This window comes from Syngnathus acus, chromosome 16, assembly GCF_901709675.1.
Source record: "Syngnathus acus chromosome 16, fSynAcu1.2, whole genome shotgun sequence".
NCBI classification, from domain to species: domain Eukaryota; kingdom Metazoa; phylum Chordata; class Actinopteri; order Syngnathiformes; family Syngnathidae; genus Syngnathus; species Syngnathus acus.
Window position 1 is genome coordinate 13786733 of NC_051101.1, and position 26413 is coordinate 13813145.

Sequence of the window (26413 nt, forward strand, 5' to 3'; positions counted from 1 at the left end):
GATTAGCGGTGAGTGATTTGGAATATGAAACTAGCATGATGCCGTTGGTTGAATTCTGATTATTTTGATCTGCTCCAGCTTTTTGACGTCACAGAGATGTTGTCAGGTGCGCTACTCCTGGCCACGATACTTACAACTTTACCAGGTAGGTGAACATTTCTGCAATCCATCACATTCTAGAACTGATTACTTTTTTTTTTTGCATTATGTCAAGAGAACGTGGTGTGTTTTGATGGACGGATAATAATTCTATATTTATGAATTGGAATGATATCATAAACCAAATTTGAGTGTGTTTTTTTAGTTCATCAGAAATGAAGCAAAAAATGGAAGAGTGACTGACATAGGTCAGGTCCCGCATCCAGGTGCCCTTGCCTTTACGCTCAGGTTCCTATTTATAAGTATTGATTGTCTTTTTGTGCAAGCTTGCAGGCTGCAAGCAGCGCACCAGCAGCAGCAGCAGCAGCAGTACAGAATGGCTTCCATTTGATTTGATGCTGTTTGACACTTTATTCTCCAAGGAGACATATTTTCACTTGTGTGTTTTGGAATGAAGTACGTACTGGATCTGGTCTTGAAGCACACCACGTATTCCAAACCAGAAAACTCCCCATTTCTCATACCAAGGAAAAAATGTGTCCACGGTTATATTGTCATCCATGCATAGACGAGAGCAGGCGAGCTTTATTTAAAGATCTTCTCCTGTCATGGCTGCCATGATACTTTGACAGTTTGTAGTCAAATTTGAAAAAATCCAAATCCGATATGCTTTGATGCAAATGTGATTGACGACCTTCTTTTTTTCCCCGAGTGTAGTTGACAAATGAAATATTCACACAGAGATGACATGGAAATCAAAATGTAATCCATAACTGTGTGAGAAAATAAAAAACAGTCTTTTGAGTAAAGAAGAAAAATCAATCTCATTGTGCCGCAGGGGGCCAAGGCAGGTGGAGCGTGTCCTTTTCCCGAAAAGAGATGTGTGTGTGGGCAGGGACCACTGTTACGCTGCCCTGTCGCTACGATTATCCAGCAGGTAGGTCGCTTTGCACTTGTTGTGTACAATTGTCCTTTTTTCTTCGACATTCCTACGAAGATCACATCAATTCTGGTTGAGAGCGAGGAATAACAAAATGCTCTCTGATGTGTTTGCAATCAAACTTGATTGCATTGTCACTCATGTCATCAGACAGCTCTTGTATTGGCGGCTATCATTATGTCTTTGTCATTTCTCGACCTGGTAATGTGAGCACTTTTACACGTCATTGATTTGATCCTCATAGGTCACACCGTGAAGCAGGTCATGTGGTTTCGTGTTTCGGCAGATGGTCAAAGGGAGTTCAGCCATCACACAGACGGAAACCAAATGGGCTTGTCTTTTCGCGGACGCACGCGGTAAGGCCATTTGGATTTTACAACTGGGCTGTCACTAGCCATTATTTTTGGAATTGATGACATCATTGTTTTAGAATGAATTTTCGATCAATTCATGGAAGAATCACATCAAATTTCATTGATAAATATATATGTATATATTCATATAATAAGTCTTATATAGTCAGTATAATATATATATTTATAAATAATATTTGTATTTCCTTTGCATTGCAGCTACATTGGTGGAAGCTATTCCAGCTGTTCGGTCCAAATTCGGGCTGTCAAGCTGAGTGATGCAGGCCAGTACCACTTCAGGTTTGAGACGGACCAACCACTGGGCAGATGGACCTCTCCAGACACCATCACTCTCCACGTAACAGGTTGTTGTTGTTGTTTGCCAACTAAAAGTGCTGAATCAGCTGTGACGGACGGGGAGACTGCGGATGAAATTCAAGACGTCTGTCCAAGCAGCACGTTGACTTTGCTTTTGTGTGAATGTGTCAGACCTCCAGGTCCAGCTGCATCCAAGCAGGCCATCCAACATGTTTGGCTTTGCGGAGACTGTGTTTGTAGGCTGCCAGGCCACAGGATGCGCTGCTCCAGGAAGAAGCCTCGCATTGTACAGGTGAGGGGCGGGCGGGAGGGCGGGCGGTGAGTGTGCAACTTAGCAAAAACAAATGCTTTGAATACAGGAATGGGCTGAACCTGGGTTCCTATGATAAATGGATGATTATCCAAGGCTTTGACCGAGCGCACGTCGGAGCGTATATCTGTCGACCGATCCCGCCGCAGAATGTGCAGTCCCCGGCCCTCTCTCTGGCTCTTGGCCGTAAGTAATTGCAAACAAAATGTGCGTTGGGAAATAAAACCAAATTAAGAAAAACAATGAAACATTAGGAGCTGCGTGGACAAACACCCGCTATAGTAGGAAATGGATGGACGTGTGATTGCTTTACATTGATTTTTTTTTTTTTTTCTTCCATCAGATGCTCCTCGTTCTACCTCCATCCACATTTCTTCTACGGGAGAGGTATCGGAGGGTGGCTCGGTCACTCTGTCGTGCAGTAGTGAAGCGGCTCCGCCCGTAGAGAGCTTTGCCTGGTTCAAAGGTATTGCGCAATCTCAAAGCGCCTCTCTGAGCGTGTGAATCCTAATTTCAACAGATGTCTTCTTGACGTGTCGTCCACAGACATGGAGATGGACAGCATCCCAGACACTTTTGGGCCTCACCTCCACCTTTCTCACCTCAAATCCACAGACAGAGGAGAGTACTTTTGCGTGGCTCGGAACTCCCTGGGAACCGAACGCTCCAAAGCGCTTCTTCTCAATGTGACATGTACACGCTCACTTTATTCATTGGCAAGAATAAGAGTCGATGTTTAAATACTGTTTGAACAGCTAAAAGATATGAGAACATTAGTATTCATGTTTAGTTGATTAAATGGATCTAGAATGTTTCCACCAATCATAGTTTTTGTTTTTTTAGTTGGTGTTTTGTTCATTCTAAGATGTAAGTCCAAATCTCAAATCCTACAAAATCGATGAGACGCAGCCACAGTTGCAGTCAGAGGTTTTACATCCCCTCATCGTGGGCATGAATACCAAATTCATTTTAGAACTGTAATGATTTATTGGAGCCGTTCTTTGTTCAGTGAGTCGTGATTTCACAACAGCCGTTTTCAATGAGATTGAAAATGACAAACTGGGTCCGAATATTCAACGGTCAACAAACACGCGCGTCCCGTTACCATTTTTCTGAGGTGGAGCCGTCCATGATGGGTCATGACCTGAACTAGAAAAGTATTGAGCAAAGGCTGTGAATAAAAAAAAACCGTCATCTATTTGGCTGCCTATCTATCTATCTATCTATCTATCTATCTATCTATCTATCTATCTATCTATCTATCTATCTATCTATCTATCTATCTATCTATCTATCTATCTATCTATCTATCTATCTATCTATCTATCTATCTATCTACCTATCTACCTATCTACCTATCTACCTACCTACCTACCTATCTACCTACCTACCTACCTACCTACCTACCTACCTACCTACCTACCTGTTTATCTCTGGAAGGTCATGTGAAGTCACAGAGTGTTCTTTGTCCCTTTTCAGTCTCCCCCAAAAATACCCGTGTGCTGATAACACCGCCCGGTGACATTGGAGAAGGCACCTATGTGAACCTCAGCTGTGTCAGCCATGCCCAGCCACCTACCAGCAGGTAGCCAGCCACTTTGCGTTACAGTCATCTGCTCTGTCTTTTATTTTCAATTATTTTCTAATATGATTTTTTTATCTTTAATTAAGATCGAATCATCGGATGAATTTAGAGTCAGTCCTACCAATGACTTGGATTCTTGGCATCTTCCTTTAGGCACGCATGGTATCGCATCATAGGAGAGCAGGTGATAGCAAAAGGAAGCGTCCAGAATTTGACCTTCCCCTCGGTGCGTGCTCACCACGCTGGTCAGTACTACTGCACGGCGTGGAACCCATTAGGACATCAAACCTCTCATACCACCACTCTTAGCGTGCTGTGTAAGTTGTTTTCATGTGTGCTTGTTAAAACGGAGGGAACATCATTCAGGGACAAAGTCATCCTGGAAAAGCCAACAGCTCCGAAAAATTGGATGCCTGTCATTTATCCCAAAGATGTTATTCGATGAGGTTGAGGTCACGGAGACGGACGGGATGGATATCTTTTCCTTCCACTTGGTATCTCTCCAGAATGACTTTTCAAAGAGAGCTGTCACCAGTCTGAATTGTGGTCGTCGTAAGTGATAAAAACACAGACGCGCGCACAATTGGGGTTGGCAGGCAGGCAGGTAGGTAGGTAGGTAGGCGCCCACTTCACAGCAGCCAGCTTTCCACATATTCACATCTTCTTGCACTTTCAATCTTCTGCGCAGACTCCAACCAGTCCCATCTGCTTCTGCGCCTCTTCCGCTCTGAATTGAAAAGGAATGAGGGGAGCCGCTTGGATGGGTTGGCAATTAAGTAGGATGTGTTCACTCCCACAACGGCGCAAAACGCCCATTTCTAAATGTGCCATTCGACGAAAATGCCAAATGAAAGAAAAGGCCACCTTTTGACTTGCAGAGGGCACAAAAACTGCTAAAACCTCAATGTTACAAAGCAGAACCTGAAAGCTGAGACGAGTGCTTTGTCAGAACCTGAAAGTGGCTTGATGTTGTCACGCAGATCCTCCCAAGAACACTTCAGTGCTGGCTCGCCCTTCCAGCGTGGTGGACGCCGGGCGGCCTTTGACTCTGACCTGCAGCAGTCAGGCCAACCCGGCCGTGGACAACTTCACTTGGCATCGTTTAACGCACAACGGAGCGCCAGTGCAATGTTAGTGAGTGGCAAAATGTTTGCTACATGAACACGTCCATTGATGTATTTCCTTCTCTGAGGTAGCGTGGGGCAGCCGGACCGGTCCCGTGTTCACATTCTCAGAGGTCGGGCCGAGAGAAAGTGGCCAGTACTACTGCGAGGCCAGAAACCGCATGGGAGTCCACAGCTCTCCTGTCCTTACGGTGCAAGTCCGAGGTACGGTCGGCGCCCCTTTGGGCCTTGCCAGATGGCTTTCTGTTTCTTTCTCTCAGATATGCATTTCATCTCCGATCCACATTACAATAAGTCTTTATTAGTGGTGAAATGAAAGTTCGACAGCACCAAAGTGCATCATAACAAAGTTAGGTAGGTAGCGCTATGCTAATGCAGCAGACAAAAAACTGTCCACGTGAGTCCCATTCATTTCCAGTCTGGAAGACGTCGTACATTGCGGCGCATTCCGCCGACATTTTCCACTCAAAAGAAAAAGTGATTTTCCCCTATAGGTAGGTTTGGAAGAGAAACTGAAAGCTACGTCATGACAAATTTCATTCCGTTTGCGAGGATGAGCGCAAGGAAAAATTCCAATTTCTCTCTCTGGACTGCGTTGCATCTGTTTCTATGAGTCATTGTGACTCATGTAAAGCTGAGGGAGGAGCGTGAGGAGATGAGGTGTTGTGGAAAATGACTCCAAGAGGCGAGACAGCTGAAGAAGGGGAGCTGCCTTTGGAAATCACAACGGGAAAGACCAGACTCGGTCGGGTCTAGACATTGGCAAACAGCTCTTTTTCCATATCGCTTTCTATTTGGATGTCTGCTGAACTATTTGGATCACACGTATCGTGTACCCATTCTCTTTCTCTCTCCATTTCCGTCACCAGGACGACTAAAGGTTATTGCTTTGGCATCGGCGGTGGGCGTGTCTGCTGGGCTCATCACTCTGACGGTGGCCATTATGATTAGGTGACCTTTTCCTTTTTACCCCCAAAGCCTTCGTTTCGGCCATCATTTCAAAACGTTGAAAAATTGCTCTTTGGAAGTCATTGTCAATCTGTACATTGGTATATGGATATCAATCCTATTTTGTTGATTGTGCACAGTAAGAACATGCACACAGTTGACATGGAATCAGCTGGAGTAGCATCCAAGGTATGATCTTGGACAACTTGTACCATGTGATTCAGGATGGTTCTTATAGAAGACGTTGTTTCTTTTAGCGGCCTTCGCTTGCGGCAGACACCATGTTCTATGAGGCAACCCAACCAGTGGTGCCGCTGAGAGAGACCTTCATGTCTGACATAGCGGTAAGGTAAGCAACATTGCATCACATCCAAATGGCATGACGTCAGCCACTCTCTTGTACAGGAGGAACCTGAAGACTTGAGTGACAGCTCCCATCCTGCAATTGTTCCTCTCAAGGACGCTCCTCCAATCCCAAAAGCTCCAAGCCACAGCCCTGCCTCCAAATCGGTTACCGTCCACGACTCCAGATTGTCAAGGTATTTAGCTTCACTGGCTTTATCTGATGCGCTCCTCCCATCTTCTGCTCTTTCTTACTCGTTCATTTGTCATCTGAAACGCAGCCCAAGTGTTAACACGTTTATATTCCGACGACATCATCTCGTTGTTCTTTGCTTTCTTTATTCTTCTGCGGGCTGTTGAAAGGCAAAAGTGCAGGAAGTGCTAATGATGATGCGAGTCAGATGTGCTCATGAGCTCATATGCTTTTGCTGCTTCAGGGGCGAGCAGGTGCAGGTCCAAAAGCTGCCACTTGGGGGCGACACAAAAGCAAAGGAGTCGACGAAAGTTGTTTCCATTCTGCTGCCGTCGCACCACTTTCACCACTGACCTACATTTGTCACTAAATGTAAGTACAACTCATGAAGTTGACATGTCATTAGCTCACAGATGAGGCTCAAAAAATGATATTTCAAATGCACTCGAGGTCATAATCATTGTAAACTACATCCACAATAAAACCATTATGATCAGCAAGTCTGCCACACAAGCTCAGGCGCTCCTGTCTGCTGCATCTTCTTGCTGTGCTTACGTGGAGTTTGTCCTTCATCCCTCCACTCCAATTGACCATAGTTGTGAATGTTTATTTGTTGTTATGATGATGACTTCTTTATTTGACAGGAACTACGCAGGCTAACAGTTACAAGTCCTTTCAATTAAGGTGGAGTATTTATTTTGATGACATTCAAATCAATACATTTCATAACACAGTGCAGCTACACAGCCGGTAACAATAATCATCTTTTTATGTTGCAAATATTTCTGCAAGGATCTTTTACATTGGGTTTCTTTCTAAAAGGGGGCGGGGGTAGTTGTAACTTTTTTCTTACAGCAACATCACTGGATATTCATAAAAGAATGTGGGGGGGAAATGTGGATAAATGACCTCCAAAATTCTTATCACCTCTAAAATACTTGGGTAGTAATTACAGCACATACTTTGACGAAATATATTTGAGAACATAATTCATGACTCAATGGTCATTTTATTGGTAAAACAATGGCTAAAACATGCTACATAAAACATCAAGCATTATTTACAAACGCACACAATACGGGTTTCAATATGAGCAGTTTAACCTCAATCTTCAGACATAGTTAAGGAAGGAGGTGGTAAGAACATCATTGCCTTTGGAGCAACTTGGTAAAATTACCTTTACTTGCTGCTGCTGCTGTGCTGCAAAAAAAAAAAAAAAAGTCCAATAACACTCTAAAAAATAAAGGTGCTTCTGAGTTTCATATTGCACTCCTGGTTGGATAGAGCACCCCTGGCTCTACATAGCACCATTGCACACCACCATTCTTTTCCTTCTTCTTCAGGGTTTCTCATTACTAGTCCTATATATCATGCATGAATGTACGGACATGGCACCATGGGGTTTTTTAGAAATGCAACCCATTTGGTTCCCATTTGGTGCTATAGGATATAGAACCAGAGAATAGAAGCGCATTTGTAGACGCTTCATTTTTTAGAGTGAACGTGAGCCTGGCTTTGTCTATCACAAAGGGTGCATTTGTCTTTTTTCAGGATTCTTTTATTAAGCTACTGTAGTGTCTGATAAAAGTGCTAATGTGGCAGCAGAGGACACCACTTTGTCAGCCCGCCTTTGACTTTTTGGCTGTTGTACTAAACACATTTAGAACGCAGAAATAAGGAACATAAGGAGCAAAAAAAACAACAACAACAACAGGAACTGAAAAGATGAGAACTTCCAAAACATTCCTATTGACTCTGTAGTGGGAGAAGCAGTAAGCATAAGCGTAGCAACATAGGTGCTAAGTCATGTCCGTGCCATTTTATGAATCCCCGGTGAGTTGTTATAGTTCTGCAAGGCCATACAAAAACAAGAGATGAAGAGCAGGTGCAAAACAGCTCAGCTGGACGTTAACAAAGGTCTTACCCTCATGGCGGTAGATAACCAGGGCAGAAATCGGGACACGGTGGTGTAAACGCCGGGCTTCTTGGCCGTGGCACATCCGATTCCCCAGCTCACCACCCCCAGCAAACGGTAGCGGCTGCTTTTGGACAAGCGGTCCTCGGCCATAAAGGGCCCGCCGCTATCTCCCTGATGGAAAAGCAATAGCGCCAAGCGTATCGGATTGATTGATTGATTGATTGATTGGATGATGACGACGACGCGTTCCAAAGAGCATTTCATATCGAATCATGGACGGATGGTTTGTTCTTTTTGCTCCGCCATACATGTTAGTGTCCACCATACACTGACCTGGCAGGCATCTGCACCTCCCTTCTCAAAGCCAGCGCAGAACATACTGCCTGTGATCTGATTGTAGTAGTAATCAGGCGCATTACACATGGCGTCACTGATGACGGGCACGGTCACCTCGTGCAGAACCTCCGTTTGGTGACCTGGACGTAATCACGGAGTCTTATCCTAGGTGACGTCATGTTAATAATGAGGTGCTTTACTCACCAGAGTCTCCTAAGCTCCCCCAGCCTATGACTGTGCCCATCTGTCCATCTCTCATTCTTTGGCCGTACACCGGCAGGCAAATGGGTTGGATGTATTCTACAAACAGCAGAAAAACACACATCTATAGAAAGAAAAAAAACACATGTGTGGTGTTTGTGTTATCATGCATTACACATCATGTGAATGGCAGACATGTTGGGCCTCACATTGAAATGCAGTTATAAAGTAGAACACTAGAGGGCACACACGACCAAGCTGAAATGCTCTCAAGCAAATGTTTTCGCATGTTTGTCATCCTGTATAGAAAGAAAATGGTTCCTTGTCTATGTCCTACCATTGAAGGTGATGGGCTTAGCGAGGGCAAGCACAGCAATGTCGCTGCTGTAATCGTCAATGTTATTGACCACAAAGGGCAGGTAGTTGCCGTGGTAAACGATGGTTTTCACTTCCGCCACGTTGGCATTGGCTGCTTTGTTGTAGATGGAGCCCATCAATACACGCCAATGACTAATAAAGCCATTGCGCCTAGTGAAGAAGGAGAAAAAAAAAAGAGACATTGGATATTATTATTTGAATTCAACATTTATTTAGAAAACAGCTTTTCCAATAAATAGTGTATTGAGTGTCAAGCATTTAAAACCAAACACTATATTCATTCTCATGTCTGCAGTCTGATCTAATGGCTAATTAACATATATGCTAATAAGAGAAAAGAATGCTTGATTTCAATTCTAATGATGCCAAATCAATCTGGAGTACTTCCAAAAATTCATTTTCTCTTATCCTACCATGAATGACCAAATTGAATCTCAAATAAAATAGTTATCAATTGCTCTCAGTATGTGAGTTCTAAAAGAAGGAAATGATTTAGTGCGAAAATAATTGGTTGTTTTGTTTTTTCATTGTGCAAAGTTATCACAATGATTAGTGGACATGAGATTTTGCAGTTCAGTACATTTTTTTTTTACTTTTAAATAGTAAAGCTGTTGAATTAGGACTTGTACTTGTGATTCTGAAATTCACAATGTGACTCCTTTTGTCAGCAATGGCAATAAGCCATGATGTCAATGTCATGCATGAAATCAAGCTGCGCTGCGCCTCGCCTCGCCTCGCCTCGCCTCGCCTCTTACTTGGGGAAGCAATGAGCTGCAGTGACAATCCAGCGGTCCGAGATGATTGAACCTCCACACTGATGAACTCCATCATACTGCAAGCTGACCTGCCACGGCCACATGCCCTGGCGCGCCTCCACACCGCCGACTATGCGATCTGCTGCAAAACTCCGCCTTCCGCAGTCTGGTGGGGTAAGAAGGAATGGATTTCTGAACAAAACGTGAGCGCAATCGTTTGACATAAAAGGAAAACCAAGGTGGAAAGATCAAGATCGATGTTACGTTGCTTACCTTGGCACAGCAATGTGACAACCTCCTTGCTCTCGCAGTCACTGCAACATACGTAGGTGACACATGTTAAGAGAAGAGCAACCGACATCATCTGAATTTCAAAGTACAGATGGAAAGAAAAAGATCCAATTGAAATGTCAACGTCGTTACCATGGGAACAAAGAGTCTTTAATTTTCTTGCCATAGCGTAGCTCTTCGGGTCGGACACAGAAGAAGCCGCCGTCGCTGCCGTCTTGTACAGACGTAATGGAGTAATTGACCACGCTGAAAGAAAGGCCCGCCGTTAGTTTTGGGTCACACCACAGGCCTTTTCAAATGCTCTCTCTCACCTGACAAAGCCCACTTCGGCACAGCTGACACGAGCCAGAAGCTCATTGGCCGAGGACGAACACACCTGACGCCACCTCTTCTGAGTCGAGTCCAACACTCTCAGATGTTGGTCAGCCGAATTGACTTGGACTGTTTGGGATGAATTGAAAATCTTCATCCTTTTTGCCTTTAATCTCAAGCATTTTTGGATGTTCACTCATCAATCACAACATTTCCACCACTATGACACTCAAGTATTATAGAGGTTAGACTTGGTGAGAGTAGTGTTCATTGAATCATTTGTCCTGGCTGTAGTTTGAAGATTTGGTAGAGCTCTTGTGCTAGATGCCATGCATTGTCAAAGTGGTTCCAAAAAAATTACCATCATAGTATCCTGTGTCTTCCTCCACAGAGCAGTACGTGACTGCAGAGGAGATAAGAAAAGCGTACGTCACGTCAAGTAAGGCAGTGCATCATTTTTTTTTTTCTCTGTAATTTCCACTGTGCATGTTTGTATACATATCTGACCTATGACCCAGATTGCTGATCCCATGGCTCCCAAGGTCATCAGCATCACACACACGCCCATCAGGCGGCAAGGGGTTAACACACAAGTGAGAGAGATCCCCCTGTTCCCTGCATAGAAATGATAGCAATCACAACAATGACTAATAATGGCATACAGCAGTTCCCACGTTTCAGTGTCAATAGCCATCAAAGTTGCTTCTGGCATACAGCCGGGCGAAGAATCCACGGCAGCCACGTGAGGAACAAGAACGAATGATCTTTCTGCTCCCTTGACATTCTTTTCCTCTTTCTCCCCCTCGGGACATCCCTTGAGGCAATTACAGCCGAGGGAGAGAACAACAACTCTTTTGTCTGCTCCACCTCTACCTGAGATGGACGGCGAGCCATGGTGTGGTGGCTCTCCACTTGCCGAGTTAGTTTCTGCTTTATTCAAGCTTATAGATACATTGGTTATTTTTAACCAGAGGTGTGTCTCGTGCCATTTCCACACGTCAAGTCTTTTCAAAAATCCACGGAGGAATTTTCACTTTCGTTCTTGACACTAAAAATGTGCCAGAGAGTTCGTATTGGCTATGCTATTAATGTTTTGGTTCACTTCCATGAGAAATATTCCAGCAGTGAATATCCTTTGTGACCTGTTACTGACATTTGGACTTTGGGAAACAGATTGTAAAACAAACTAGAAATCCGGGAAGATCTTTTTTTTTTTTTTAATTCATCCGTGTTTTTTCAGTTTTGCTTTTTTTTTTTTTTAATGCTTAGCTAAATTCAACATCATTTCTTTCCAATTTAAATAGGAAACGTGCCATTCATGTGTCAGCAGCAAAGACGGCTTGCTTCCTGACAGCAAAGATAACGTTTTTCAAAAAATCAACGGCAAGAGACATCAGTGCCTTATAATACAGCAGCGGCATGAATATTCTTTCCATTTTCATGCACGTCATCATCATCGTCTCACAGGCACACTAGACAAACTTCTCAGCCAGTTAAGGAAGTGTCCAACGCTGCAAGCACAAAGGCTCATTTGATGCCATTCTTTGAGGATAGAGCAAAGCGTTGTAAATAGATCATTTATCTGCTGTGGGATGTTGAATTGACAAACAGAGGTAAAGCAGCAGCAGTTGGCTTGGAACAAATCTGTTAATAGTTAACAATAGTCAAATGGACTGATGTCTGCACACTCTCCAAATGCAGACAACATGCAGCATCTGAATATGAGTGTGTGTGTGTGTGTGTGTGTGTGTGTGTGTGTGTGTGTGTGTGTGTGTGTGTGTGTGTGTGTGTGTGTGTGTGTGTGTGTGTGTGTGTGTGTGTGTGTGTGTGTGGCGTTTACCCATCTTCCCCTCTTTTACAATTTTTTCCGCATACATCTCTGCAGAGTAGGAGAGCGGTGACAACTATAGATGTCCTCTTCCTGGCTTTCCTCTCAACTCCCTTGATTTCCTACGGCATTAAAATCACACATGGATGGATGGATGGATGGATGGATGGATGGATGGATAGATCTGATATGGAAACTGGCTAAGAACCTAAAAGTTTCAAATGTTCCATACGTAGTAAACCAAGTTTTGTAGCAATGTACAAAGTATAGATAGGCAGGCCAGGATAATATTATTGCTGACATTTACATATGCACATTATTTGGAGGGACAAAATGGCTAAGCCTTCAAGAAAGCTTAGCGCTTGGTAACTATTTCTATTTCTAAATGAAAATCCAGCTTTCAAGTAGGCTCACCTTGTCTCCTCTGAAAGCAGGTGTACTGGCAGCTCCCTTCAGAATTAAACTGCAATTTGCCTCAGTCCAGTGGTGTAAAAAAAAATAATAATAAATGACCCAAAAATATTTGAGTCCCAGTATGCAAATCCTTTCCCCCCTTTGGGTTCTTTCACAGGTTACTGACCTGACTTCCAAAGCGCTGAAAAAGACAGAAAAAGTTTTGGACGTCGGCTTTTTCTTCTTCTTCTTTTGTGGCACTTGCGTCAGCTAGCAATAGAAAGTGCCACACCATCAGAAAGAGCAAATTGCACGAAAAATGACTTCGGATGACTTTAGTTAGTCGAAGTTGCGTCGTTCTAAAGTGCTCGTCTTGAGTGAGGGGCAAAAGAGGAGGGGCCTGCCTGCGTGCGTGCGTGCGTGCGCGCGCGCGCGACTGCGTCACTAGGCGCACAAGACAATTTGTATACATTGAGTGCAGAGTAACCTAAACAACTGAGTTTTAAAACGGATTCGTTTTTGGATGAGCTTTTCGTGTGAATAAAACATGGCAAATTGTTTCTTGTAATATTAAGATATTTTTCTTGTTGATCATGTCATTCAAATGAATCCAATTGTTAATTGACCTAATAATAATAACAAATATATTATCATGATTATTTTACTATTATTATGCGGTAATATTATCATTTGAAAGCATACGTTTTGTATGCCACTAAAATGTGTATGTTAATTTGTATGGTGTGCTGTCCACCATGTAGTAGACAAAGTCACATCCACACCTATGGACAATTGACATGGACCAATCAAGCTAGCATACATAAAGCAGAGTATCCATAGGAAAGCCTCACAGTAGCCACTGTGACCTCTGCACTGTGCTAACCAGGAGGCCCAAAAAGTCAATAGTGAAAGCTGTGTGAACTGTGAACGCCCCACCCACCTCTCCTCTGATTCACTAAAAAGTCATGACAATTCAAGCCCAAGCAAGAAACAATCGGAGGCAGCAAATGGCAGGGGTGGTCATTTGCAAACGTTTGCAAAATGTTCACCGACAATTTAAGTGATTTTGCAAAATGTCCTCGCGACAGCAAACGTACATTTACCTCCTGATTGTGGTTCGTATGGTCTCGAAAAAATCACGTTTGCGTTCAAGTGACTGGGCATGCTATTAATAGCAGCTGTATGATGTATTTATCAAAGTTCAGACGTTACGTCCGGAAAGATCCAATTAAACAAGCAGTGAGAGAGCAGGCAGGGTCTTCTTGTTGATGGAAATTCTCAAGTTGCGATAAGACAAACGGTCAACGGATACTACTCAAATCAGGATGGAAACCAGTAGGACAGTGACTCCCAAAAACAGGCACACTTGTTTACAAAATGCTTTTGGACATCAACACTTACTTCATTTTCATCATTCAACATTCCTTTTTTACCTCCTCTATCTTTTGCTTCTTGAGAAGAGAACATTTTTCTGCATTTAAATTGGAATTCATTTCACAAAAGCTTTCGACATTTCAATTTGAATTCAAATTTTCTGATGATCACTTTCTATGACTTGATATGACTTACTGACATGACTTGCCCCGAAATATTCATATTTTTCAATGTTAGGTTAGGGCTAGGTGCGTGGTGGCTGTTCAATCCAAAAACATCTTAACAGGCCAAGTCACAACTTTTTCTTTTTTACTTTTATTATTATATCACCTTTTTGATATCACCTTCACAATTCTTGTATCCATTCAACTTGTGAGTTTCTGCTTGAGTTTCTCTCCTTTTAGCAGCCATAATGGTCACCCATGAAGATCATTCTGCTCCGGAAGCCTTGCTAATAGTAGAAGTATTTTTGTTGGTGTTGCTAATAGTAGAAGTCGTCCAACGGAATGTTTATGCCAATGTGCATGTGTCCACTCACCTCAAGGGGGCAGCATAGCTATTTGTTGCAATGTATGAATTGGAGGTCTTGCAGTGATTCCAGAGCCTGAGCATCTTTCAGCAAAACTAAATGTTTCAATTGAATTGAAATGGTGAGCAAGTTCAAAAAACAGGAAGTCTTCTGAGGAGTGATCATGGCTGTCTAATGAGCCACTTGCATGTTTACACGCTGCCTCTATTTTTCTTGGCCGTGTGTGCAAAAGCAAAAAAATCTCAATCACAGCCAGCTCAACCTGTTTGCTTTCTTTCTCCACCGCACAAATGTTTCATTTGAATCCTAGACTTTGCTCTCACGCTCATCCTCTGCTCTGCACCTTAAAGAAGAAGACGGAAGATGATCAATTTGTTTGATGAGCCCTAATTTATCATTGATCAATTGATCGGGTTTATTTCCAAAGCGGTGTCGGTATCGTCGTTTAAGAGGTGGAAAGATTTTATTCAAGGTCAGTTATGTTTGATTATGATTCCTTCACTTCCTTATATTGAACAGATTTGTATGAAATGAAGTTGGAAAATTGAAAAGCTCCATTTCAAATAATGAACATTTTATTTGTATCCTTGATCCTGAAGACCAGAACAAACTATTTCTGACCCACTCAAACAATGAAAGTTCACAAATCGTTAGTCTTTGTTTGATTCTTTTGAGAATCTTTTCTCAATTGCCTTAACTGAATAAGAACAATTTTAAAATACGCTCGAGAGAACTCCAGCGCCCGCAACCCTCAATAGCAGGATTGAAAATGGAGACAGCAGGCTAAAATAGCATTCTGCTAACACATTTATTTTCCCATTTCTCTGAAACATGGTTGCGTGACAGGACTGAATAATATTGTCACTTGTCAACGTTGTTATGAAGTGAGCATGTCCACATTTGAACAGATTGAGGATGAGGAAGTCCATGAACCTGCTGCTGCTGCTGATCTTGATCCAGGTCCTTCAACCCTCATCAGGTATGTGCTTTCTTTTTTTTGAAACAGCTGATCTTGACTTTCTACAGTGGCGTCTTCTTCTTATTGTTTTGCACGGGATGTCACACCTAAATATTTCTCGTAAAACAAATGGAAATATTCAAAGATAATACAGTGAGCATGTCTGGCTTGGGGGGCGTCAGTGAAAATGAACTCCCAAAATGTGTCAGTTCCTCATTGAACAAGGTGAACAAGTACTTTTTGTCACACAGTAGCTTTGAAGATTATTTTCCGCTTAAAAAAATCAAATCAACATTTAAAAACTGCATTTTATTGAATTTTCTTTTCTTTTCTTTTATTAAGCCTTAACTTTGGTGAGGTACGTGTCTCCCTTGCAGCACAAAATGCGAGCACCGTATCCGCCAACACGACAGCGGGGATTTTGATCCCACCAGTGGATGTCTCGGTGTTTGTGGGGGACCCCGCCGTGTTTACCTGCGCTGTGCCTGAAACATCTCCCGCCGTCACTTTCAATTTATCCGGGGGTCACGGAAATTACAGCCTCACCTGCCCTGGTGGCCGTGTGGAAGATATCCCCCAGGTCAGAAAACAGAAGAAGCATGCACAAATAATCTGTGCCTTCCCGTTGCCTTGCATTTTAAGCAAGAAATTGACTACGATCCAGCAAAAACGTAAGACGTGATTATTAATAATTGCATGCAGGCTTCTCCGTATCTCCATAGGCTCTTTATGGAAGTTGTCTTATAAAAAACGGACAATCGCTGGCTGTGTGGACCTTCAAAGGAACCTCCAATTCAGACAATAACACCAGAGTGGTTTGTCAGCTGCCAAATAATTTGGACCGCTCCACTGCCACTCTACGAATTTATGGTGAGGACCACCACTCCAGCCATCATTTCTTGCCATTCTTATCTTCCATGTCGAATGTGTTTCTTTAGATAATGGCAGTCACTTGGCAATCCTCATTGGCTGCGCTATCGGGGCCTTCTTTGGTATCCTCCTGGTATTTGCTTTGTTGTACGTATTTCTGCAAAGATCCGAGGGCTTCCGCAAATGTTTCCGTAAGTAGAAGAGGCACCGACGTGATGATGTGGCGAGCAATTACTTGAAGTTGTTCAAGTTGCGATGTTTTTTTTACCTGCAGGGCGCAAAGAAGATGAAGATGACGTGCTCTCAATTATAGCCAAAGATGTTGAAAAGAAAAAGGAGAAGGATTGATAACATAACCTTCAAAACGGTAAATCAGGCTACCAAATCAGGCTTGAAACCAATCATCTGCCAATATGAACTGGAAAAAAAGACATCGTAAAATATCCCAAAAATATACATATATTAATAAACAAAACAACAATCAGCCATTTTTTTCCGAGGTTTTATTGACACATTCTTAGAATGATCAGTTGAAATGAATGTTACAGAGATGTTTCGGTGTGGGACAGTCCTTGGAGGTGTTTTGTTTAAAATGAACAAATTATGAACCAAAAAGAAAAAAGACCAATTCCATTTGTGTTGTGACACCTGTTGTGTCAGACATACACACGCACGCACGCACATCAGCCAGCCAGCGGGAGGGAGGGAGAGAGAGAATTCTTGTGTTGCTTCAGCTGCTTCCTTAAAACTTCTTTGTGCGTCTAGTACAAGAATGAGAGTTGAGTGGTTCGTCTTGTTACCTAGGATTTGCAACAGTTGATTGACGGGCGGGCGGGCGGGCTTGTCAGATCAACTCCTCTAAGCACTTCCACGTACTGTTTAGAGACAAACACAGCAAATGCCACCATAACAGCACAACACAACTAACTGTGTGTGTCAGTGACGTTGGAAAAAGTAGCTTTAGGCCTACTGTCCTTGACTTTCTTTTCCAACCAACAAGCAATGTTAAAATACAGTCATGGTGTTCATTCGAAATGTAGTTTATCGTCGAAAGCCACTGTTGGATGATGCATACTTTGAACATTATGAAATAATATTCACATGAAATAAGATTCATTCATGGCTGTCACTATCAAACAGTGTTGTAATCCAATGGACGATTCTGTCCATTATTCCATCAATCAATTGGTCAACGGGACTCAATTTCAGCCTCAAGGTGGATGAAAATAATTTCATGCAGTCAGGAGAGGGCACCCTTCACACCCGAGACATCATTAATGATAATATCACGATACAATATAGCTGTATTGAGAGCCGTTCTGAAAATGCTCATTGAAATGGGGATATGTATTTATTTATTTGTGTATTTATTTATTTGTGTATTCATTTATTTGTATTTTTGTTGAGAATTCAACATCACATGCTTTCAGTAGCAATTTGACAATGTGATGCACTGATGTTTATGGGAAAACATTTCATTGGCCTGCCTCCAAGCTAGGTGCTACCAAGTCACCCCTGCATGTCACACATGCACGCACGCACGCACGCACACACACACACACACACACACACACACACACACACACACACACACTCATACGCGCATGCTTTCACATGCACATACACTATGGTTTATACTCCAAACAAAGAGGAGGAGCAGGTGAAACAAAAACAGGTGGTACTGAAAATAAAGACTTCTGCCGCTGAGCAACATTCGCACACCATTTGCACCATTTGCTCAGGTAAGCATTAAGGGGGGGGTGATCAGCTTTCTTTAAATAGGTTGTTTCGAGTTTTGTTGCAAGTTAATGAATATCAAAATGATATCAAGAAGAACAAATGTTTGAAATGAAGAGTAAGTGTTGGTGTTGTTGCAATCGTTGAGATTTGAAAGTCAAACATCTGCGTGGCCTTCACCAATGTCATGCTAGCTGATAGTCACTGTGACCCAGAGGTCATGATGCAAAATATTCTTTCTACTATATTTTCATTGCTTCCATTTGGGGTGGGCTAACTCCAAGAGATGCACGTTGCAGATCAGAACAGAAAAAAACAAATGCTTTGGCTCATTTTCAAATTGACTTTTGGAAGTTCACCTTGCTTCTGCTTCATTACTTTGCAAGGTCAAAGGTGAGTTTCGGAATAGAACATTTCTGTCACACTACAAAAAGTTTCGAAATGTCTACTCGTTGATAGAAATGGAAAATGACACAACATTAGATGGACTTTTTATTTTCCAAGATTTTGTTTAATAAGGTTTGATTACGTAAGACCTTTGCTTTTGTCTCTGTGTGTATTGAAGAAGGGTTTTATGAAAGTTGATTGGAAACTTTGCTGTTTATTCTCCAAACATGCAAAGTGCATCCCTGCTGACGGGATTGTGCCCTTTCACACCCCAAGGACGTGCCTTCTAAAGAGTGTGTGTGCGTGTGTGCATGTGCGAGTGTTAGTGTTGGTGCATGCGCATGTCCAAAGCAAGGGCAAAGTCATGAGAACCAAATCGCATGTCCTATTCAATTTCACTCTGATGTTTTCTTTGACCTCTCTCCTTTCTGTCCAAACAGAGTTGAAGATGGGACATTTCACACTGCTAGCAGTGATAGCAGGTAGCATGCAAAATAAATCCACAGTATGCTTCAAGTACAGCATTTATTTCTTGTCATGACACATTTTCCTTCCATAGTAATAATTAATAAATAATAATAAATATAATAAGAAATACAATAAATAATCAAGAAAGTAAGAGTGCCCCATTAGCTTCAGGCTAACAAGCAATTCCACAAGTAAGATATTGTCTGTTTTTCTCTTCTTGTAGTACTCTTCAGTCTCTTCGCTGAAACTGAAGCAGGTAAGGTGAAAACTTTGGCCCCCCTCATCTGCCTTGGCTTGTCAACTGGTTGGTGGGTGGGTGGAGAAACGTAACCTTGCTGTTTTCTGTCTCTCCTGTTTGCTGTGTAGGTTCATTTGTTTATAGTAAGTACACGCATCTTCAATTTCATCTATTGAAAGGGCTCATTGTGTATTTCTAAAATGAACAGATTTATTCTGGCCAAAATAAATGTCTGCTCTTATATAACGTGCTTGAATGCAAAATCGATTTCATATTTGATGAAGTTGATAAGATTTATTTTTATAAACTAGATCAACATGGAAGAGAAGGGAATCCCCTAAACATGTCAAATGGGTGTTTTTTTTTTTTTTGACAGACTATGAAAGGCTTCGAATTGCGGGTCTGATCTGTTCAGGCTTTTTATTCTTCGGAGGACTTGCGGTTATACTGTGTAAGTGCCGCACACTCAAACGGAAATTCAAGTTGCATGATTGACATTATTTCACATTGCCTTGGGTCACTCTTTAGGAACGAGTCAATATTCTGTCGTATAATAATTTCTTCTTTTTTTTGTAATGAGTGATGAGCTTTCAGACATAATTGCACTTGCATGAAAGCTTGTCACTCCACAGATGATGATCACACAATAATCTGTGACCTCCTTTAACCAAATGACCTTGGCTTTCTTTCACAGACAACAAGTGCTCCAGAGGCTCCAAGTAAGATTATTTATCTGTTTTTTTAACACCCCCCCCCCCCCCCCCCCCCCCCCCACACACACACACACACTATTGAGTGAATTCGCAAACAGCCTCCCCTAATCCGTTTGTCTGGTTTTTGTTTGTTGTTTTCCACCATGCTAAATAGCTAACTGCTGCCTTCCCTCCCTCCCCTCTGACCTCCCTCCCATTGCAGGAAAGACAAAGATGACAGCAGTGAAATCTGATATGGAACCTGCCAAACTGGTTTTCTTGTGGGACAAGAACCGACAGAAGAGGGATTGGAGGAAACGCGCCACCTCAGGTTGATCCGCAAATTTCAGGGTGGGGGAAAAAAAAAAAAGGTAGACAAGACTTCTCAAGACTTGTTTGTCTCAAGTGCTTTCATAAGATCTGAGTAAGCGCAAATCTATTGCAAATGCAAAATGTTATGTAATAACACTTGCTCAAGCATTATTGCATGAATGACATGTTTTAGGAGCTCGTTCCCTTGGTCAAAGATTTCAATAAGAGAAATGAAATAAAAAGATAGATTATTGTAGACAATACAACATGAAAGCCTTCTAACTAATGTCAATGCGGAAAGGTTGATGGGTGAATCAATGAAGGGAGCGAGCGAACGAACTCGACATGTTCTCTCTCGTTGAGTAAACACTGGAGAGAGCGAGAGAGCGAGCGAGAGAGCGACACTCCCCCTCCCTCCAGATTGCTAGACCTGACCCAGAATCAGCCCGGTTCGTCAGAACATCCCCCCTCAGCTGCTTGTTGCGACATAAGAAACCGATTTGGGATCGGAACACGAGTCCACGCTCTTTTGAACTTCCCATTTGCAAACTCCTGCCAACCTGTGGAGGCGTTTGGGTGGTGACGGACGCTGACCCACAAGAATCCACGGCGCCGATTGTGTCGCGTGATCTTCCATCGTCTTCGTGACACAAACTTTTTGGGGATTCCCGGCTGTCGAGGGTAAGTCAAACGAAGCGTTTAGAAGTCTTTTTTCATCTCCTCCTCCTCCTCCTCCTTCAGGATATGTGCTAATCGAGCTCCATTTTGGGAGCATCTTTAAACTCCTTTCCTCTCGCAAAGCAATACGCAGCAGAACAACACGCTCTGTGTCGTGCTTACTAAAAACCGCTTAAGACTTTTGATATTTTTCAATCACCTCGCACAATACTTACTCAACAACCGTGGAGGGAGGGAGGGACAATAGCTTTCAAAAAGAAATGAGTGACAGTCATTCCATCGAAATGTATGCACATGATTATTTCATTTAACAGGCATTACTGCGCCTTTCTATTCTGTGCGCGTGCGTGCGTGCGTGCGCGCGCGTGTGTGAAAAAGGCCAGCTGATAAACGCACTGCTGATAACTTTGACTTCTGTGGACTTAGACAAATAGATGTAAATAGATGTGCCCTTCAAATGAATGCGCATTCTGGAGAAGTCATATCATAATGGTCATGTCATCAAATATATGAAAGTATCAACTGTTGCTATTTGAATGGAAATTGAGTTTAGTGACGTATAGTTTATAGCGGGTGCTTTACCTCCCAACCCCAAGTCGTGGTTTCAAATGTTCATTTAGTATTGATTCATATTCTCTCCATGATCATTTGGAAATGTAATTTCCTCAAGATCGTGCTAGTGTTTTCATGAATGACTTGACCTACTCGTAATTGAACAGTTCAGATGTTGGAGGATTTTTGTTTTGTTTTATAAACCAATAACGTAAATGAAATGTGTGCTTGCTTCTGGTAACCAGTTCAGGGTGTCCCCCGCCTGCCTACTGCCTGAAGTCAGCTTCACAAAATGGATGGCTGGAAATGTGTGTTGCAAATAAAGCAGAAAAAAACTCATCGTAGATTAGATACATTTGCTCTTTATAAAAGTTCGTTTCAAAAAAGTTGTATGACCAAAGGATGGTGTGAAATGCCGTGCCAGAAACAAAATGCAAAATTTCGATATGAAGGCAATTGCACAATACGATGCTAGCTAGCGAGTGTGAGCATCACAGGCTTGACTTCTGATGAGACGTTTGATTGACCACTTTTTGGAATATCGTTGGTTGAATCTGGTGAGATAGGTTCAATCTAGTATTAAACTTTAGGCAGCGCTAGCGTTGTTTTGCGCTCAATCGCCAGAGAGAGAAATTCCTGGCCATTTTCACCGTGATTCCCGTCGCTTGGCCTAGTTTATTTTAGCGTCCACGTTCCGGCTTCCGTGTCTGGCTTCAGCATGAACCGGCTCCTAATCTTCATTCGGGTTGGTTCAAAGTGACAAACATTTGCCACTAGTTTGAATGTGTTTTCTTGTCACCAGAAAAACTGCCGGCGACAATTACAGCTGTCGACAAAAGGTCTTTGCGACCCTGAACACAAAATCAATATGCACGAGCCTCGCAAACGTCGGCCAGACAGAGACAGCTTGATCTATCTTTCCTTTCCCAGACGAGACGAGACGAGATGAGACAGACTCTCCTTTCTTCTGTCCTTGTATGACTGGAGACAGAAAGAAACAAAGGGACTCGGAAAGAACGGCCAAGAAAGGGCATCTCCATGGGGAGCTGCTCTTGCTCTTAACATCATTTTTGGAAATAATTGCACCTTTTTCCTCCTGATGTTCTTATCCAAAAATGCCTTCTCAATACCTGATACAACCTTTGGAAAATGTTTTCTGGAGGGAAGTCCTTCCTGATGGCCCTCAATGACAAGAGAATGTGACTCACTGCCTCAGTATGTATCACTCCCTTTTCCCCCCTTTCCTTGCCTTTCCTTTCTTGACAGTGTCACTCCTTCCTTTCACAAGCGCTCCCTCTCTTTTCCTCACTCACTAATTCCTTCAGGATGAAACTTTTCACTTTGTCATGAAAGTAGTTCAACTATACTAGCGTCTGTTTCTCAGGCTTGTGTCAAAATTTGGAATCCAGTGCTGCCAATGTAGGAACAAAAAATGCCACACAACAACAGCTGTCTTTGCAGTGTTCTACAGGAACCCACACACACAGGAACAATGACGACGACAATGACCATATATACGTATATATATATATACATTTTTAGCAAAATTCTCGTGCCGAAGCGCTAAGGTTTGACTGTGTACATGAGCTCTGGCTTCCCGCTGTCTCCACCTTGAACTAACATTTCAACTCCACAAGAGGAGCGGCGGCGGTGGCGTCAATTCGTCTCCGCCCACCCTATGCACTTTGTTTGTCCTTGTATCTGGAATCACACACCCAACTTAGCCTTTTAGTTTTCTCACCTTCAGTTTGCCCCCCCCTGGGGCTTCTCTTCTTCTTGCTCTTTGCCCTTCTCTCTCCTCTTTCAGTCTTCTCACCATGATCCTCCCTCCATGTGTGCACTCTGTCTCTCTCTGTCTGTCTGTCTGTCTGTCTCCTGAGGTTAAGCGTCCTCTTGTGGTTGTTGGCTTGTTTCCCATGCGGCACATTCTCACTGCCTCATCCTGGGTTGCTGTGGAGAAGCACCAAGAGTGAAGAAGCACTTTGCCCTGCTCTTCCTCTTTCCTGCCAGCCTACCATCAGCACAGCCTTTTTGTTTTCCAGATCTTAGTTTCCACTCTGCGCTCCGTTTGTTCGTGCACTAACAACGTGATTTGCTCACCAGTAAGCGACACCATCAATGAACTGTTCCCGTAGATCGACAGGCAGCAGCACATTTACAGATGTTATGATAGAAGTGAATGTACGTATGTCATGGGTGCAAGAAAACAGGGCCAGGTGTGTTTGCTCTTGCGCTCTCAGCGGAAAAGTGCACTCGTGGAAAATCACTGCAGTGATGCAGAAGGTGTTTTTCTTACCCTTTGCTGTGTCGTCATCGTTACGTAGACGCCCCGAAATGCTTTGGGATCTAATTATACACCGCTCGTAAAAGAAATTCCATACATACATACATACATAAATACATATTTTATATGAGGACGTTAGAAAATAGGATTAACATTCGGACACGAAGGAGCTTTGAAGGCTTAGTGCACGCTAACAATGTTGTCATGGATTTTTCTGTCAGCCGAGAAAGCCAATTTGTAAAAACAGCATCTCTTAGGGGACATACATGATTCATATTTAATGTCATAAAATTTGAAAACATAGAAGGCTATGAGCGATTCCATTGCACAAAAGTCTTGGCTGAAATCAGCTTTGGCAGTCAAATTGGAAGACATTGTGCTTAGTGGCACCATTGTTACTGGAGCTAATATATTCACAAGTGAGCATTTGGTCATTGGAGTAGCAGGAGTGCAGCACCTCCAAATAATCTTTTCATTGGCAAACAGGTGAAAGGTCATTTCATATTTTCACATGAGAACAAGGGACTAGGCCAAAATGTTGTTGTTGTTGAATTTACTCAATTTCATTTCATCAAGTGGTTGCAAGAAATAAAACCGTCTGACCCCGGATACATTTTGAAGTACTTCATGCTTGTAATAATCACCATTAGTTGTGTTTTGCATCCTTGTTGATCTCCATTTCTATCGTACAGGTGAGCAAGCGAGAAGATGTCAAAGATCTGTGCTTTGGTGTTAATGACAAGTGAGTCAAATTAATTACATTCGATGTCATCCAAGATTATCCACAACAATTAAGTCTGAATAATTAGAACTCTGGAAGTAGTCGAACGAAAGAACATGCAATCCGGGTTGGCAAGTGAAGCACTGCCGCCCCCTGCTGGCCATTTCCTGCATGTGAATGTTAAAGAAAAAAAAAACATGTTGAATTATTTTCAAGCTCCAGCGCACCCGCGACCATTGTGAGGCTAAGCGGTGAAGAAAATGCTTGCACGGATGGACATTATGTTCCATTTTAGGCTCCAATAAAGTAATCATCAAATTCTTGACTAATATAAAAGCACAACCAAATGTTTATTTTGTTCAAAGAAAAGAAAAAACACAATGATCATGACTATCTATACTTTAATGACTCTTGTGTTTTTGCTGCTATTTGAAAAATAATCATTATGTCTCCTCACCCTATGATGTGCTTCTCTCATCTTTTCCAGCCATCTCGCTGGTGATTGCTGAAGAACAGAAACGTAAGAATGCCTGACTGGGTGTATATTTTTGCCCAAAAAAAACCCATCTTGACACTGGCGGTCAATCATTAGTTAGGACCTAAAACTAGGTCATAGTGTCCACTCATTTCACATTGTGTTGACTTTTATGTTCCTGCTGAAAGTTCTAGGACTGTCACAAAATCAATTGTCGCCTCTTCTTGCTCACGGAATGAATCAAAGTTCACAGGATCTCTTTGTAGACGTGCTGGTTGGATCCTCTGGCCTTCAATGAACGGGAACATTTGTTCAAATCTCTTGTCCTAACAGTCCTGGACCTTTTCTGACATGATTTCCTTGACCTGATCCTCAAACCAACTTTGTTTTGTGTCTTACAGCTGACGATGACCCATTTACCTTTGGTAAATACTCTTATTTGACCTGTTTGATGAGATGACCTGCTTTTGTATCATCTTGTGGAAATCCCGCTCTCCACAGACTACTACAGACTGCGTGTTGGGGGTCTGATCCTTGCAGCGGTCCTTTGTCTTATTGGCATTACCATCCTGTTCAGTAAGATGCAAACACACACACAGTTCCTTTTACAGACATGTAGAGATAAGGACCGTCCAAAAATAATCATCTCCCGTATCACATTAAAGCTCCACTTTTCTCTTGGCACAGGTGGCCACTGCAGGTGCAAGTTCAAGCAAGACAAAAGGTGCACTAAAGCATGCTTATAAGATTACAGTTAAAAGTGTGGAAAAAGGGATTGGTCTTGTCTCACTTACGGCGCTCATCTTTCGACAGGAGGAGGACAGGAAGCAACGTTCAGGCAATGCTAAATGACCAAGGTAATGTCAACTGGCCAAGTCACATTCACATAGTGGCTCCAAAAAAAAACATCAACAACTGGAAACAGTGCAATCTTTGCTGTTAAAATATTGACAATTTGATCACCATCCTGCCAAAGTCTAAACTTTTATTGACTCCATTCATTTGTCGACTATGAATGGACTCCAAAAATCAAATTAAACTAGCCCTTAGTTTTACTGTGGTTTTGTGCTGGTACTCTTGGAGTCATCGGGTACCAGCAAGACAAAAACAAAATAGCTGAAATTCAAACAGCCGAAACCGTGATAAGCCGTGCTAGCTGGTAACGGCCTGTTTGGTTTTGCTGCTGCTGTTTTATCTTGCTTTTGAGAGCAGCAGAACAAAGAAATTGCATCTGCAGGAAGGGAAACGTAAATAATCCATAATAACATTCAAATCATTTGTATCGCCCCTTTCATCCCATTTGTCTGCAGGTCATGCTTGTGATTGCTAGAAGTTCACAAGAACACGACTTCCCCGAAAAAAGCAGCAGCAGCAGCAGCAGCAGCAGCAGCCTATTTGAGGCGGGGATTTTCAACGTTAGGGAAACCAACAGGAAGTTGTCTGATGTTGGCTTGTTGTGATAACAGTTGCTCTGTAGCCAGCTCTTCCCGGCACTCACACACACACACACACAC

General features: G+C 42.6%; 6 protein-coding genes across 9 annotated transcripts in view; 5 read left to right on the forward strand and 1 right to left on the reverse strand.

Moving 5' to 3' along the window:
• si:dkey-33i11.1 (sialoadhesin) lies at positions 1 to 7085 on the forward strand. 2 transcript variants are annotated; one of them, XM_037274798.1, is made up of 18 exons: positions 10 to 145; positions 938 to 1036; positions 1284 to 1395; positions 1612 to 1757; positions 1882 to 2002; positions 2070 to 2206; positions 2364 to 2486; positions 2567 to 2713; positions 3500 to 3605; positions 3759 to 3922; positions 4586 to 4735; positions 4802 to 4933; positions 5599 to 5680; positions 5818 to 5866; positions 5935 to 6021; positions 6083 to 6216; positions 6457 to 6584; positions 6857 to 7085. In XM_037274798.1, exons 1-17 carry the CDS (start codon positions 97 to 99, stop codon positions 6563 to 6565), a joined length of 1947 nt encoding a protein of 648 aa, XP_037130693.1. In that variant the 5' UTR covers positions 10 to 96; the 3' UTR covers positions 6566 to 6584; positions 6857 to 7085. The 2 variants fall into 2 exon arrangements, 1 of the variants encoding a protein (XP_037130693.1); XR_005100732.1 differs by lacking the exon at positions 6857 to 7085 and having other exon boundaries at positions 1 to 145; positions 5935 to 6026; positions 6457 to 6582.
• hpn (hepsin) lies at positions 7062 to 12996 on the reverse strand. Its single transcript, XM_037274799.1, has 13 exons — positions 12646 to 12996; positions 12244 to 12353; positions 10911 to 11018; positions 10765 to 10806; positions 10403 to 10532; positions 10224 to 10337; positions 10074 to 10114; positions 9801 to 9966; positions 9005 to 9195; positions 8671 to 8766; positions 8464 to 8606; positions 8137 to 8301; positions 7062 to 8061 (listed from the first exon to the last, which is right to left on the reverse strand). Exons 2-13 carry the CDS (start codon positions 12278 to 12280, stop codon positions 8017 to 8019), a joined length of 1278 nt encoding a protein of 425 aa, XP_037130694.1. The 5' UTR covers positions 12281 to 12353; positions 12646 to 12996; the 3' UTR covers positions 7062 to 8016.
• The window catches only part of LOC119136397 (cysteine-rich and transmembrane domain-containing protein 1-like), a 20794-nt gene continuing 7040 nt past the window's right edge, over positions 12660 to 26413 (forward strand). The window contains exon 1 of the mRNA XM_037274805.1: positions 12660 to 12665. The gene's annotated coding sequence lies outside the window, so the exon portion shown is untranslated. The remainder of the gene's footprint in view (positions 12666 to 26413) is intronic.
• On the forward strand, positions 14763 to 16965 carry LOC119136396. Its single transcript, XM_037274804.1, has 6 exons — positions 14763 to 14999; positions 15436 to 15506; positions 15863 to 16065; positions 16208 to 16355; positions 16424 to 16546; positions 16630 to 16965. The coding sequence occupies exons 2-6, from the start codon at positions 15443 to 15445 to the stop codon at positions 16701 to 16703; spliced, it is 612 nt and encodes a 203-aa protein (XP_037130699.1). The 5' UTR covers positions 14763 to 14999; positions 15436 to 15442; the 3' UTR covers positions 16704 to 16965.
• Positions 17773 to 20239, forward strand: fxyd11 (FXYD domain containing ion transport regulator 11). Of its 2 annotated transcripts, none has more exons than XM_037274807.1 (7): positions 17773 to 17883; positions 17948 to 18097; positions 18920 to 18961; positions 19171 to 19203; positions 19314 to 19328; positions 19562 to 19636; positions 19880 to 19910. In XM_037274807.1, exons 2-7 carry the CDS (start codon positions 17983 to 17985, stop codon positions 19906 to 19908), a joined length of 309 nt encoding a protein of 102 aa, XP_037130702.1. In that variant the 5' UTR covers positions 17773 to 17883; positions 17948 to 17982; the 3' UTR covers positions 19909 to 19910. The 2 variants fall into 2 exon arrangements, with proteins under 2 accessions (XP_037130702.1, XP_037130701.1); XM_037274806.1 differs by lacking the exon at positions 17773 to 17883 and adding an exon at positions 20101 to 20239 and having other exon boundaries at positions 17957 to 18097; positions 19880 to 19904.
• The window catches only part of LOC119136399 (FXYD domain-containing ion transport regulator 3-like), a 6308-nt gene continuing 521 nt past the window's right edge, over positions 20627 to 26413 (forward strand). The window contains exons 1-8 of one of the 2 annotated variants that reach the window (XM_037274809.1): positions 20627 to 20870; positions 24396 to 24445; positions 24912 to 24944; positions 25301 to 25324; positions 25401 to 25475; positions 25587 to 25623; positions 25713 to 25756; positions 26210 to 26396. In XM_037274809.1, coding sequence (XP_037130704.1) covers positions 24412 to 24445; positions 24912 to 24944; positions 25301 to 25324; positions 25401 to 25475; positions 25587 to 25623; positions 25713 to 25756; positions 26210 to 26229 — 267 coding nt within the window. In that variant the 5' untranslated portion in view covers positions 20627 to 20870; positions 24396 to 24411 and the 3' untranslated portion in view covers positions 26230 to 26396. The remainder of the gene's footprint in view (positions 20871 to 24395; positions 24446 to 24911; positions 24945 to 25300; positions 25325 to 25400; positions 25476 to 25586; positions 25624 to 25712; positions 25757 to 26209; positions 26397 to 26413) is intronic. The other variant, XM_037274808.1, reaches the window with a different exon arrangement.

Coding starts and splice junctions, on each gene's coding strand:
- fxyd11 (XM_037274806.1), top strand. CDS start 17,983: ATGGTTTATACTCCAAACAAAGAGGAGGAGCAGGTGAAACAAAAACAG. Junction 19,637..19,879: donor AGGACTTGCGGTTATACTGT/GTAAGTGCCGCA, acceptor TTTCTTTCACAG/ACAACAAGTGCTCCAGAGGC. Junction 19,905..20,100: donor AAGTGCTCCAGAGGCTCCAA/GTAAGATTATTT, acceptor CTCCCATTGCAG/GAAAGACAAAGATGACAGCA.
- hpn (XM_037274799.1), bottom strand. CDS start 12,280: ATGTATGCGGAAAAAATTGTAAAAGAGGGGAAGATGG. Junction 10,338..10,402: donor GCCGAAGTGGGCTTTGTCAG/GTGAGAGAGAGC, acceptor CCTTTCTTTCAG/CGTGGTCAATTACTCCATTA. Junction 8,302..8,463: donor GAGGTGCAGATGCCTGCCAG/GTCAGTGTATGG, acceptor CTTTTCCATCAG/GGAGATAGCGGCGGGCCCTT.
- LOC119136396 (XM_037274804.1), top strand. CDS start 15,443: ATGAGGAAGTCCATGAACCTGCTGCTGCTGCTGATCTTGATCCAGGTC. Junction 15,507..15,862: donor GGTCCTTCAACCCTCATCAG/GTATGTGCTTTC, acceptor TCTCCCTTGCAG/CACAAAATGCGAGCACCGTA. Junction 16,066..16,207: donor GTGTGGAAGATATCCCCCAG/GTCAGAAAACAG, acceptor GTATCTCCATAG/GCTCTTTATGGAAGTTGTCT.
- si:dkey-33i11.1 (XM_037274798.1), top strand. CDS start 97: ATGTTGTCAGGTGCGCTACTCCTGGCCACGATACTTACAACTTTACCA. Junction 1,758..1,881: donor CATCACTCTCCACGTAACAG/GTTGTTGTTGTT, acceptor TGAATGTGTCAG/ACCTCCAGGTCCAGCTGCAT. Junction 6,217..6,456: donor CACGACTCCAGATTGTCAAG/GTATTTAGCTTC, acceptor TTGCTGCTTCAG/GGGCGAGCAGGTGCAGGTCC.